Below are 14,938 nucleotides of genomic sequence, written 5' to 3' on the forward strand. Positions count from 1 at the left end.
GTTCCAGGACAGCCAGGGCTACACAGAGAAACCCTGTGTCGAAAACCAAACCAAGCCAAACAAAACCACAACAACAGCAAAGATGTGTTCTGGTCTCAGCCCAGGTGAGGCTGCTCACAACCACTGTAACTCCAGATCTGGGGCATCCGGCACCTCCGCCCTCCTTGTGCTATTTGGCAGCCTCCCTCAGGAGAAGATGTTCTGCCTGGGACCCTCTTTGTGGGTCAGAGGTTCTAGCTGGCTCTTTGGTGTCCCAGGCTTCTGCAGTGGGTTTCTGCCGGGTGGATTACGTGTCTGCTCTGATACCCTACGATCTTTCTGCTGTTTGTTATTCTATTCTTTAGGTCCTGTTTGCTTTACACTTAATAAACACACTCATTTGAAACCAAAAGTATTGCTGTTGTGACCTGTTCCCTCCATGGGAGGGAGGCAATTATTCTCTCTGTCTTTCTCAGTTCCTAGGTAGGACAGATCTTTGTAACACATGACAGGTTATCAAGGGCAGACAAGTTTGGTGATGGGACTAGCTCACTCTAAATGGGAGAGACTGCCACCTGAGTCCTAGTTGCTGGCCTCAGTTGGGTTATGTGTGTGGGCTCCATCCATCACCTTGAAAATCCTGAGAGAGCACTGAGTGGTGGAGGAGCAGAAAAAGAATCTATTCAGTATTTACTGCCCTGGGAAGAAACATGGAGAGTCCCGTCCATAGGGTCTTGAACAAGAGCTTCCTCTTGGAACTGTACATAAAGGGAAAAGGCATTTTTGCTGGCTTAAGCAGGTGGGGACCACAGGTTTGGAGACAGGGACAATAGCTTCCTGTGACACTATTCCGTGGTGGAAAATAAGCCTATGATGGGATCGTTTTTTCTTCTTGGGCCACTTCCTCAGTCTCTTAGCTCCTGAATCAGCAGCCCCTGTTGGCCTATGCAAGACAGCAACTAAGCCATGGCTAGCCGAGGCAGGAGGCACAGTTAGATGGGGTGGGTGGCACCAGGAAACAGTTCTGTTTTGTAATATCAAACTCGGGGACTTGGTATATGCTAGCCAAGCACTGTACCTCTGAGTCACACTCCCGACCCCCGGAACCTGGCTTGTTTCCTGGATCCATTGGTCCTTGTGCTGGCCATCAAGGGAGTGACCCCCCAGAAACAAATCAGCATTGTTATTATCCTTCAGAGCCTCATTCTCTCCTGTGGGGACAGCAGTTTGGACAGAGACAAGATCTCGGGAGTGCTGGGAGACGCCCCAGGAGACGCCCCAGGAGTCCCAGGAGTCGAGATGCTTACATCGTGCTCCTTCATGTTGGCCTCCCCTGGGATTCTGCCTAGTTCTTCAATTGCATCCAAACACAGCCTTAGGCTTTGCAAACACACAAAGAGCCAGAGCCACACCAAGTTCTCCACTCCTCCCATCCTAGCCTGGGGACCCTCTGACACCTTGTTTAGGTCCCTTCTGCAGCTGAGTCTGCGTCACCGTCACCGTATCCCTGCCTCCAATGGTCCTACAGAGCTCCACATCTGAGTGGGCTTCAGCTGCGAGGCCCTGAGCCTGTCGGCAGAAGGGAGTGTGTCCTGGAACCTCTGGGCTCCAATCCTGAGACTGACTGTGTGACGCTGAGCTGTCCACTTCCCCTTTCTGGGTATCTTAACAGATAACGAGTCTGTGGTGCTAAGCCTAGCCCTCGACTCCATAAATGGCTTCTTCATGCGCCCTTGTGTAGAAAAGGAGCAGGGCATCTGCCAAGGGAACTGTCAGTGATCAACAAGGGCCAGATGGGTCAGAGAGTGTAGGACCCAAGAGTCAGCTGCTTGGATCCAGGCTCCAAAGATGTCAAACTGCCGGCCAAGTACCTCATTGTCTGACCCTCAGTCCCCCTTTGGTATGTGAGGAGCAAAAGCAGTGCATGCTCTGGAATGCTGTGGAGGCTTGCCTTGAGTTAGAGACTCGGCTTCTGAGGCAAAATAAGCACTCAAAGCAGCCAAGCAGGGGAAATGGAGGAGAGACGGCTCAGCAGCTCAGCGGCTCAGCGCACTTGCTGCTCTTCCAAAGGAAGACTGCCAGCACCCCACCATGAGTGACAACTGTCTGCAGTGGTGATGACACACCTATACACTAAAAAAAAAGACAAGCAAAAACTCTGTGATACATGGATCATTTCCCTTCTTCTTCTTCTTCTTCTTCTTTTCTTCTTCTTCTTCTTCTTCTTCTTCTTCTTCTTCTTCTTCTTCTTCTTCTTCTTCCTCCTCCTCCTCCTCCTCCTCCTCCTCCTCTTCTTCCTCCTCTTCCTCTCCCTCCTCTTCTTCTTCCTCTTCCCCTTCTTCTTCTTCCTTGTCGTTGTCGTCGTCGTCTCCTGTAGCTTAGGCTGGCCTTGAACTCACTACTTAGCTGAGGATGACCTTGAATTTCTGGATTTTTTTCAAAAGCTGGGATTACAACCAACCCTAGTTTTTGCATCACTGGAGAAAGAACCCAGGTTACATGCTAAGAACAATAAAAAATAGAAAAAGCCACCTCCATTCACTGAGCTATAGCCTCAATCCTGATTTCCAGCATTTTATTACCTTACTTCTTTTCTTTTTTCCCCACCATTGGTGCCAGGGATTGAAGTTAGGATATCCTCTGTGCTAGGCAAACACTCCACCATGGAGTCAAAATCCTACCCATGTCCTTCTTTCTTATAATTTAATAAGGATAAAGTTCAAAGACAGGAATTACTGCCCTTCTAAAATATGTTAACAAATTTCCTTTAATTAATTAATTAGCTTTGTGGGGCTGGGAATTGAACCCAGAAACTCACACATGCTACATAAGCACTCTTATCTATACATCCAACAACCAAACTAAAATTTATTTATTTCTATTTATTAGTATTAGTATTAGCATTTTTGTTTGCTTTTGAGACAGGGTTTCTCTGTGTAGCCTTTGCTGTCCTGGACTTGCCTTGTAGAGCAGGCTGGTCTCAAACTCACAGCAACCCACCTGCCTCTGCCTCCCTGAGTGTGCTGGGATTACAGCTTCAGGGTGAACTTAATTTTAAGCACAAAAACCAGATTGTGGGTTGACATATTTCAGCTAACAAGAACAGTTAGCCAGAACTGGAACTACCAAAGCCCAAAAACAAGGTTAGCACGCTTAGAGATTTTCCCCAGAACTGTGGACTTTGATCGATTAGGTCTTTGTTTTCATTTTGGCATGTGGTGCTGTCTATATGCTGAGCTGTATTATAGCCTGCGTGGTATTTCCCTCATGGAGTCTGTTGTGCTAAGATCTGGGAGCCCTGTTGTGCCCGTTAATATCAGCAAATTATGCAAGTACTGATCGTGTCGTATATTTGTCCAGCACTCACAGTTACAATATTTTGTTTCCTTGCTTTTGTTAGGCCCTTTCTAGGTAGCCCTGGCTGGCCTGAAATTTAGTATGTGGATGAGACTGACCTTGAACCAGCAGTTATCCTGTGCTTCCTGAAGAGCAGGGTCACAGGCAAGTACCACCATGGTTGGCTTTCTAATTTCTTTGTCATAATTACATTTATTATATATATATATATATATATTTTTTTTTTGAGATGGGGCCTTATTATGTAGCCCAGGCTGGCCTGCAGCTGTTCGGGAACTGATTCTTTTGCCTCTACTTTGAGTGCTGGTGTGGCAAGCAGGCACCACCTTACCACTCACAACATCTTTGTTTTTTGTTACTGTTTAAGGTACTTCCTAGATGACTTAAAACTTTTTCCCCTTTAACAGCAAAGGTGGGCAGGGCGTGGCACTGACTGCTTCGGAGCCAGGAAGGGGTGAATTCTTTGAAGAGGGAACTTAGAAAGAAGAAAACGTGCACACACTTTGTAAATAGTTTGAAAATTGAGGATGTTGCTCTTCCTGTCAGTGCTGCAACTTCTCTTTTTCTGAGACATCCTTTCCTATAGATCTCATTCAGTTCCCCAACCTTGGCTGTTGGCAAGCCTGGAATGTGGAAGTGCCCCCAAGTGATGGCAATGTGTTACCTTAGATGAAACCTCAGGTTGATTTCTAAGGCTCTTAGAATATAAATTGTATCATCACTGCATAAGTCAGAGGAAAAAATTGCACCACTTTAGAAATTTGTTGGTACCAGGGGAGGTGGCCCACACCTGGAATCCCAGTGCTGTGGAGCAGAGGACCCTAAAAATAACACAAGGAGAAAATTGGAGGCTGAGGCAGGAGGATTGCTGTGAGTTCAACATCGGCCTGGGCTGTGTAGTAAGGTCTCCGGCTAATCTGGGTTATAGCGTGAGATCCTGTCTTAAAAATCCAAACAAGGCGCTGGAGAGATGGTTGAGAGCACTTGCTGCTCTGTGGAGGGTCTGGTTCGTCTCCCTCACCATCACGGTTATCCACAACCATCTGTAGCTCTAACACCAGGGAAACCAACATCCGCTTCGGACCTCTGAGGGCCCTTGCCTGCCGATGGTGTGCATAAACTTTCTCCCTCCCTTGCCCTGGCAGGATTTTCTTGACAATTGACTTTGTCTTGGGAAATGAAAAGTCAAGAGCAAGAGGAGCTAAGAGATAAAGTATAAACCTTGTTGTGGGTGGAGACTGGGCATGTGGAAGCCTCAGGAGGGGCATTTCCACGTGAAGTCTGGGATAGGACCACTAACAACCCCATGCAAGGACTGACACACCAGACCCCTAAAGAGAGTTAAGTTGTCTGCTCCAGCTTACACGGTCAGTAAGCGGATTCCACACCCTCATCCTGCTTCTCATGACAGCTCCCGACAAGAGGCTGTGGACAGCTGAGAGAGAAATTCTGCCTGCTGTGAATCCCAGGAGGGACTGATGGGAAGGTGAGGGATGGGATCTAGGAGAAAAGTGTGGCTGTTATGGGCTGCTCGGGGGTGACTCTCAGTGAGCTGCTTGTTTATCTGTGGGATTTAGTGGACAGGAATTCAAGGGAAGGAAAGTCAAGCTAGAATAGAGCAAGGGTTAGAGGTTGCTGCCCTCCACCCCATCCCTTTCCCTTAGACATTGGGAGGGAATCCAGGTTTCTGATTCTCTGGGACAGACAGGGAATTCAAGCCAACATTGACTTCCCAAGAATTACTTTTTTTTATTTTCTTTTGTTTGTTGATTGCCTTTTTAAAAGACAAGGTCTCTTGTAGTCCAGGGTATTCTTTTTCTTTTTATCATCGTCATCATCACCATTATTATTCTGTCTGTCTGTGGGTTTGTGCAGGTAGGTGCTGTGTCTACAGAGACCAGAAGGAGTTGGATCCCCAGCAGCTGGAGTTACAGGGAGTTGTGAACCACCTGGTGTGGTGGTAGGAGCCTAACTCTGGCCCTCTGCAAGAGCAGTTTGTATTCTTAACCCCTGAACCATCTCCCCAGCCCCCCATGTCTTGAACTTCTGACCCATCAGTTCCTGCCTCCCAAATGCTGGGGTTGCAGGCACCCACCCATCCTCTGGTTTCCTTTGTGGAACTCAGTGTTTGCTTCTTTACCGAGTACCCTCTGCGCTGGTTAGGGTGGTCTGGGAAGAGGAAACCTCATTTGAGCAAATACCTCTATCTGATTGGCTGGCAGGCTCGTTCGGTGTGTCTGTGGGGCATTTTCTCGATTAACGGTTATTGTGGGAAGGCTTGGAGCACTGTGAAAAGTGCTGGCCAGATGGGCCTGGGTTGTATAAGGAGACGAGAGGCGAGGCGCAAGCCGTGAAGAGCAAGCCAGTGAGCTGTGTTCGGCCATAGTTCCTGCCCTGGCTTCTCTTGATGGTGGACTCTGGCATGGAACTGTAAGCCCAAGCAAGCCCTGTCCTCCCTGAGCTGACTTTGGTCATGGCGTCTATCATGCAAAGTGTGCTCAGTCTTCTTTCCTAGACCAAACCCCATGATGTCGGGGGGGGGGGGCTTGGCTCACTGGCTGTACCTCCAGATGCGGCTATTGGAAAGGTTTTAGTGCACAAGCTGGGCATGGTAGCACATGCCTGTAATCTGGAGCCCCTCCCCACAGCGTGGTAGCAGGTTGACGGCCCTCGTCTTGTGTGCAGCTTGTGCCTACTGATAAAGTTCAAGGGCGCAATGACCATGCTATACCCGAACATCTGCATTCCACAATACCCTACTCTTTCCTCTGCCTCTTACATTCTTGTCTCCCATTTTCCAAGATGGAGGGGGTGAACTGGGGTGTCATGTATGGCCCCAGCATTCAGCAGCCACCAAGTTTGATAACTCTGAGGTTTTCGTTTTTAAGATGGATCTCACTGTAGCCTAAGCCCGTCTGTAATTTGCTCTGAAACCAAGGGTGACCTGTAAATTGTGATCTTCCTGCCTCTGCCTTCTGAGGTCTAGGATGACAGGCGTGTGCCACCGTGAGCCCCTGCATCTCACTGTGTCGCCTTGTGGCTGAATCTTGCTGTGTAGCCCAGGCTGCTCTTAAATTTACAGTCTTCCTGCCTGGGACTCCCAAGCCCCGTATTAGAGGCATGTGCGACTGTGTCTGGTTTCTGTCATTATAATGCGAGTCATGAACTGTGAAGACAGGAAAAGACCGAGGGAAAAGGGGTCCTGACAGCGGGCAATTAGCTGTGGGAGAGTGACGGGGAGAGACTCATGGAAGATACGGCTTTCTTTCATGGGGTTGGTTGGAACAGACTTATCTTGGCAGCAGCTCCCCATCTCCAGGGATATGAATGGTTTCCTCTGTTTCACACGAGAAATCAGTGCCTTGATTTGGGGTAGAATACGGGCAGGAAGAGATTTCCTCCTGTACCTCCCATTTCTCAGTCGCCTTCCTCTCAGAACAATTAATGTGTTAAAATGCCACATTTTGGGCTGTACATTCCTTTATTTATTTATTTTCATTTTTTTTTCAAGGCAGGGTTTCTCTGTGTAGCCCTGACTGTCCTGGAACTCACTCTGTAGTCCAGGCTGGCCTCAAACTTAAGAGATCCACCTGCCTCTGCCTCCCAAGTGCTGGGATCAAAGGCGTGGGCCACCACTATTGCCCAGCTTGAGGCTATAAATTCTGATCTCATTCATTTGCCTCAACCCAGCCAACACAGCAGATAGGCAATACTTTTCCTCAGCGCTGTCTCTCCTTTGTAATATTCTCTCTTCTTTTAACATTCTGACTCCTCTCACTATCTTTGATCCGGGTGAGAGGTCCAAAAGTGACAAAACTAGGTTTTACCATTTGTCTCTTCAACATACCAAGAGGTTCACATTTATTTCAGCAGAACAATATGCACTTATTGGAATTCCCCTAGGTAGAGAGGCAGGTAACGGTCTCCTGTCCACATCCTATCACCTGACTTCGATCGATTGTCACCATGGATTCTGGTGACTCTTGGTCTTTGAGTCTTTCTTCAAGTTTGAACAAATTTATCTCACAAGCAACTGCTGACCAAGACATACGATGACCCGAACTTGTCCAGGGTGTTCCTGCTGAAGTGGGCAGACAAAAGAGGAACCGTGTCTGATGCGTGGCAGGCTGAGTCAAAATCTTTCACGAGTTCAAGGGCAAAAGGAGGGAAAAATGAGCAGAGGTAGAGGTCAGGGCCGGAGCTCAAAGAGAGGAGGCTGAGCTAAAGTGAAGTGCTATTCTAGGCAGGGGCCCCTCCGCTTTTCCTCTTTTTGTTGTTTGTTTTCTGTTTTGTTTTGACTCAGTGGTCTGTGATGCATGGTTGGCTAGAAGCACGTTGTAACAGAGTGCAGCCATCCACAGTTGCACTCCTCTGCCATCTGGTTTTTATTTTATTTTATTATTGTTTTTTGAGACAGGGTTTCTCTGTGTAGCCTTGACTGTCCTGCACTGGCTTTGTAGACCAGCCTGGCCTTGAACTCACAGACTAGTCCATACAGGAGAACCTTGGCCAGGGCTGGACCCAGCTGGGTGGTTGTGATCAGAACATTCACACAATTCTTTCTAGAAAACAGTAAGAAGAAAAATGAACTTGTAAAACTGAAGCAACGCAGGAGCACAAATTGAAACAGGTCAGCTCTTTAGGCTCTAACTTTTTTTTTTTTTAAGATTTATTTATTTATTATGTATCCAGTGTTCTGCCTGCTCGTTCTGCCTGCTGGCCAGAAAAAGGCACCAGATCTCATTATAGATGGTTTTGAGCCACCATTGTGGTTGCTGGGAATTGAACTCCGGACCTCTGGAAGAACAGCCAATGGTCTTAACTTCTGCACCCATCTTTCCAGCCCTTAAAAGAAAATCTCAAAGACCTGGATGCTACTGGTCAATGCCAATATTAATTCTTCTTTCTTTCTTTTCGTTTTTAAAAATAGGGTTTCTCCATGTAGCTCTGACTGTCCTGGAACTCAACATAGAAACCAGGTGGTCTTCAGCTTAGAGATACTCCCACCTCTGCCTCCTGTGGTCTGGGATTACAGGCATGCTCCACCATTCCCAGCTCATTTATCACTCTTCAGAGTCTTTTTCTGTATTAAAGGGCAGAGGGGCCAGTGAGATTGCTTATGTGCACGTGTAGGTGCGGGGGACTGAACCTGGGCGCTCTGCACGAGCAGTGAGTGCTCTCAACTCCTGAGCCATCCCCTGCCCTGCACCCTGTTAGCTGCTGCCGCAGTCTTATCAAGAACACCACATTTTAGAAGACAAGTACACAGTGAGGAGCTTGCGTTTGTTGTTCTAAATAACGGCAGTGCCAGTCAGGGTCCTTCTGTTCTTCACACAACAGCCAGTCAGTTACAGAAGACACAATGATTCCCTTGGGCCTACAGGAGTTAATTTAGGATTATTATTATTAATACATTATATTATAGTTATATTACACTATTACTATTACTGGATGGCTATCCTCAGGGAGAGTTTTGTTTGTTTCCCAAGTTATAGACATGAGGGAGAGAGGGAACAATATGGTATTGGTACATGCTATAGCTGCATTTATTTTCCAGTCTATGGGTCCAGGCAAAAAAACCCCTTGATAATCTTAATTTAAAAAAAAAAAGGAGGGAGGGAGGGAGGGTGGGATCGGGAGGGGAGGAGGGAAGGGCTTAGGGGGGGATACAAAATGAATAAAGTGTAATTAATAAAAGTTAAATAAAAATTTTAAAAAAAGATTTACTTACTTGTTTGTTTTATGTAAATAAATACTTTATCTGCATGTACACCTGCATGCCAGAAAAGGGCATCAGATCCCGGTAGAGATGGTTGTGAGCCACCATCTTGTAAGCTGGGAATTGAACTCAAGACTTCTGGAAGAACAGACAGTGCTCTTAATCACTGAGCCATCTCTCCAGCCCCCATCTTAATTTTTTTAAAAATTACATTTGTTTACTGTGCATGTCGGACTCAGCAGCATTGCTGGCCCCCTAATAATGAACTGCTGCCATTCATTGTTTCTCCTCTTTTTGCGACAGTCTCATGAAACCCAGACTGCCCTGAAACTCACTCTATAGCTCAAGGTGGCCTTGAACTAACTCCTGATCCTCCTGGCGCCATCTCTCAGAACCTGAGACTGCAGGTGCGCACCACTATGCCTGGCTCTAGACCCCTTTTCATTTAACTTCTGTTATCTTTTTGTTTTTGAGACAGTGCTTCTCTGTGTAGCTGTGGCTGGCCTCAAACTCACAGAGACCCACCTGCCTCTGCTTCCACTGCCAGGGCTCAAGTTAACCTTTTTCTTTTTCTTTCTTTTTTTTTTTTCTTTCTTTTTTTCTCTGTTTCGAGACAGGGTTTCTCTGTGTAGCCCTGGCTGTCCTGGAACTCACTCTGTAGACCAGGCTGGCCTTGAACTCAGAGATCCTCATGCCTCAACCTCTAGAGTGCTGGGATTAAAGGTGTGAGCTACCCCTGCCTGGCTTATTTGAACTTTCCAATCTCCATTCCTAAAGCCCCATTTTGGGGGATGGCCTAGTTTGGACTAGGGACAGAAAACAGCATGAGAAGATGGGGTGTAAAAGAGACATGTCCATCCCGAGACTGGATGAGAAGCAGGACTTAATGCAGTTCCTCACCAGGAGTCCGTGAGAACGTCCATCTCTGCTCTTCGTCTCTGGAGGGCTTCCTTCCTCTGGGGGCTCAGGAGCCTTTCAGATAAAGCAGACACACTTGTTATCGCGACATCAGAAACTCACTAAGATGGTTCATTTGTCCTCAGCTTCATCTCTGCTCATGAATGTGAGGGACCATCAAAATTAGGTCACAGAGGTGGGAAGAGGAGAGAGCAGGCTGAGCACAAGGATTCTTCCATCTTTGTTTACCCCATGTGATCAGTGTCCCCTGCCCCTGCCACTGTGACTTCTGCAGTGGTGGACTGCGTCCTTGAACTGTGAACCAAAAACCTTTCCTTTTTTAAGCAGCTTTTGTCAGGTGCTGTGCTGGATACAAGTAACCAATTTACTTGCTATATGAAGAAGTAACTTCTATGAGTACCTGAGTTTATCCATTCCCATGTTTTAGAAAACTTTGAGAATGGTGCTACTCAAACCTGACTCTTCACCAAAATGTTTGCTTTCCCATGGGCACACCTTAACAAGGTCAGCTGACAGAAACATGGAAAGTAGGTTCTGGTATAAGGTCCTTCTGTATAAACAATGGGCATTATCTACAGCCTGAGCGACCACACCTGAATAGCACTGCTTTAAAACACAACACCAGGAAACAAGCAAGGACAAATGACTGTTACAACAGTTCTTAGCTCTAAAAACAAAGACCAAAGGCCAGCGGGAATAGCCAGGGTCAAGATTCTTCCCCAGCTAGCACTGCCCTGTGACTGCCCTGTGCTTCCATCTGCACAGCAACAGGCCAGCAGGGATTCTAGGGTGAAGGACCAGGCCCCTGCACGTTAGTCACTTCTGAAGCAACTCCACGCAACAGCAGACTAACACGCTGATCTCCAAGAATAGATAGATTCTGCATAAAAACCTAACAGGTTTCATGCGGGAGCCACTGTAACAATATTCAAAAAGCAAACGTGACTCAGAATTTTCTGTACCAAAGGTTAAATAAAAAGCCCTGTGTTCTTCTCATATCATAAAAACAGATAGGAAGGTTTTGTTTGTTTGTTTTGAGGCAGTCTTAGCCTGGAACTCACTCTGTAGACGAGGCTAGCCTTGAACTCTGAGATCCACCTGCCTCTACCTTCCTAGTGCTGGCATTAAAGGTGTGCACCACATACCTGGCTGATATCACTTTTTATATATCAGAGTAAGTTGCAACTAGATCTAATTAGTAGGCAGGAAGGATCTGAGACTTAAGCTTGGGAGAGGGGAAGAACTCAGAAAAGAAATTGGATTCCTGAGATCTGGAAGCTAATACAAGATTTTCATCTGGTATTAAAGGGTTGTCACAGGAATGACTCAAATAAACTTCAAAGCTCTGTCTCTGCTTTCAGTCATACACATGTGGGTAACATGACTCTTGACACGGAAGAACACTCTCCTGTGCAGTCTACAGCGTGCAGAATGTTTTGAAGACGATGGCTCATAGTTTTAAATATTTTCTTATAAGAGCACATCACTAATAAAGGAACTATAAGAATGGAAAGTGGGGCTGGAGAGATGTGGCTCAGAGGTTAAAAGCACTGGCTGTTCTTCCAAAGATCCCGAGTTCAATTCCCAGCAACCACATGGTGGCTCACAACCATCTATAATAGGATCTGATGCCTTCATCTGGCCTGCAGGCACACATGTAGGCAGGATATTGTATAAATAGTAAATAAATAAATCTTTAAAAAAAAGAAAAAAAAGATTGGAAAGGGCCCTGACCTAAAATCAGAGAATGTGGCCAGCCTATTTATTTGCTATGTTGCTATTTTGCTATGTATATATATAATGTGTACACGTATGTGTGTGTGTGTATATATATAGTATGTGTACAGGTATGTGTGTGTGTATATATATAGTATGTGTACACGTATGTGTGTATATATATAGTATGTGTACACGTATGTGTGTGTATATATAGAATGTGTACACGTATTTGTGTGTGTATATATATAGTATGTGTACACGTATGTGTGTGTATATATAGAATGTGTACACGTATGTGTGTGTGTATATATATAGTATGTGTACACGAATGCGTGTGTATATATATATAATGTGTACACGTATGTGTGTGTATATATATAGTATGTGTACACGTATGTGTGTGTATATATATAGTATGTGTAAACGTATGTGTGTATATATATATAGTATGTGTACACGCATGTGTGTATATATATAGTATGTGTACACGCATGTGTGTGTGTATATATATAATATGTGTACGCGTATGTGTGTGTGTGTATATATATAGTATGTGTACGCGTATGTGTGTGTGTGTATATATAGTATGTGTACATGTATGTGTGTGTGTATATAGTATGTGTGTGTGTATATATATAGTATGTGTACACGTATGTGTGTGTATATATAGTATGTGTACACGTATGTGTGTATATATATAGTATGTGTACACGTATGTGTGTGTATATATAGAATGTGTACACGTATTTGTGTGTGTATATATATAGTATGTGTACACGTATGTGTGTGTATATATAGAATGTGTACACGTATTTGTGTGTGTATATATATAGTATGTGTACACGTATGTGTGTGTATATATAGAATGTGTACACGTATGTGTGTGTGTATATATATAGTATGTGTACACGAATGCGTGTGTATATATATATAATGTGTACACGTATGTGTGTGTATATATATAGTATGTGTACACGTATGTGTGTGTATATATATAGTATGTGTAAACGTATGTGTGTATATATATATAGTATGTGTACACGCATGTGTGTATATATATAGTATGTGTACACGTATGTGTGTGTGTATATATATAATATGTGTACACGTATGTGTGTGTGTATATATATAGTATGTGTACGCGTATGTGTGTGTGTGTATATATAGTATGTGTACATGTATGTGTGTGTGTATATAGTATGTGTGTGTGTATATATATAGTATGTGTACACGTATGTGTGTGTATATATAGTATGTGTACACGTATGTGTGTGTATATATAGTATGTGTACACGTATGTGTGTGTGTATATATATAGTATGTGTACACGTATGTGTGTGTGTATATATAGTATGTGTACACGTATGTGTGTGTATATATATAGTATGTGTACACGTATGTGTGTATATATAGTGTGTGTATATATAATGTGTACACGTATGTGTGTGTATATATATATAGTATGTGTACACGTATGTGTGTATATATATATTGTATGTGTACACGTATGTGTGTGTGTATATATATCTAGTATGTGTACACGTATGTGTGTGTATATATAGTATGTGTACACGTATGTGTGTGTATATATATAGTGTGTGTACACGTATGTGTGTGTGTATATATATAGTATGTGTACACGTATGTGTGTGTATATATAGTATGTGTACACGTATGTGTGTGTGTATATATAGTGTGTGTGTATATATATATAGAATGTGTACACGTATGTGTGTGTATATATATATAGTATGTGTACACGTATGTGTGTATATATATATTGTATGTGTACACGTATGTGTGTATATATATATAGTATGTGTACACGTATGTGTGTGTATATATAGTATGTGTACACGTATGTGTGTGTATATATATAGTGTGTGTACACATATGTGTGTGTGTATATATATAGTATGTGTACACGTATGTGTGTGTATATATAGTATGTGTACACGTATGTGTGTGTATATATAGTATGTGTACACGTATGTGTGTGTGTATATATAGTATGTGTACACGTATGTGTGTGTATATATAGTATGTGTACACGTATGTGTGTGTGTATATATAGTATGTGTGTGTGTATATATAGTATGTGTACACGTATGTGTGTGTGTATATATAGTATGTGTGTGTGTATATATATAGAATGTGTACACGTATGTGTGTGTGTATATATATATATAGTATGTGTACACGTATGTGTGTGTATATATAGTATGTGTACACGTATGTGTGTGTGTTTATATATATAGTATGTGTACACGTATGTGTGTGTATATATATAGTATGTGTACACGTATGTGTGTGTATATATAGAATGTGTACACGTATGTGTGTGTGTATATATAGTATGTGTACACGTATGTGTGTGTGTATATATAGTATGTGTACACGTATGTGTGTGTGTATATATAGTATGTGTGTGTGTATATATAGTATGTGTACACGTATGTGTGTGTGTATATATAGTATGTGTGTGTGTATATATATAGAATGTGTACACGTATGTGTGTGTGTATATATATATAGTATGTCTACACGTATGTGTGTGTATATATAGTATGTGTACACGTATGTGTGTGTGTTTATATATATAGTATGTGTACACGTATGTGTGTGTGTATATATATAGTATGTGTACACGTATGTGTGTGTATATATAGTATGTGTGTGTGTATATATATAGTATGTGTACACGTATGTGTGTGTATATATATATATATATAGTATGTGTACACGTATGTGAGTATATATATATATAGTATGTGTACACGTATGTGTGTGTGTATATATAGTATGTGTACACGTGTGTGTGTGTATATATATATAGTATGTCTACACGTATGTGTGTGTGTATATATACAGTATGTGTACACGTATGTGTGTGTATATATAGTATGTATACACGTATGTGTGTGTATATATATATATAGTATGTGTACACGTATGTGTGTGTATATATATATATAGTATGTGTACACATATGTGAGTATATATATATAGTATGTGTACACGTATGTGTGTGTGTATATAGTATGTGTACACGTATGTGTCTGTATATATATAGAATGTGTACACGTATGTGTGTATATATATATAGTATGTGTACACGTATGTGTGTGTGTATATATAGTATGTGTACACGTATGTGTGTGTATATATAGTATGTGTACACGTATGTGTGTGTATATATATAGTATGTATACACGTATGTGTGTGTGTGTATATATATATAGTATG

The 14,938-nt window shown here is 43.2% G+C and overlaps 1 protein-coding gene across 15 annotated transcripts in view; it reads right to left on the bottom strand.

Annotated features, from left to right (window-relative positions):
- Positions 1-7,157: 7,157 nt before the first annotated feature.
- Positions 7,158-14,938, bottom strand: part of LOC132653103 (eyes absent homolog 3-like) — a 58,642-nt gene continuing 50,861 nt past the window's right edge. For 11 of the 15 annotated variants that reach the window (XM_060380295.1, XM_060380305.1, XM_060380299.1 and 8 more), the window contains 3 exons: positions 9,956-10,027; positions 9,068-9,193; positions 7,158-8,713 (listed from right to left, as the gene is read on the bottom strand). In XM_060380295.1, coding sequence (XP_060236278.1) covers positions 9,185-9,193; positions 9,956-10,027 — 81 coding nt within the window. In that variant the 3' untranslated portion in view covers positions 7,158-8,713; positions 9,068-9,184. Of the gene's footprint in view, positions 8,714-9,067; positions 9,194-9,955; positions 10,028-14,938 lie in introns of those variants that run through there. The other 4 variants (XM_060380301.1, XM_060380300.1, XM_060380293.1 and 1 more) reach the window with 4 other exon arrangements.

Source organism: Meriones unguiculatus, chromosome 3 (assembly GCF_030254825.1).
Source record: "Meriones unguiculatus strain TT.TT164.6M chromosome 3, Bangor_MerUng_6.1, whole genome shotgun sequence".
Taxonomy (NCBI): domain Eukaryota; kingdom Metazoa; phylum Chordata; class Mammalia; order Rodentia; family Muridae; genus Meriones; species Meriones unguiculatus.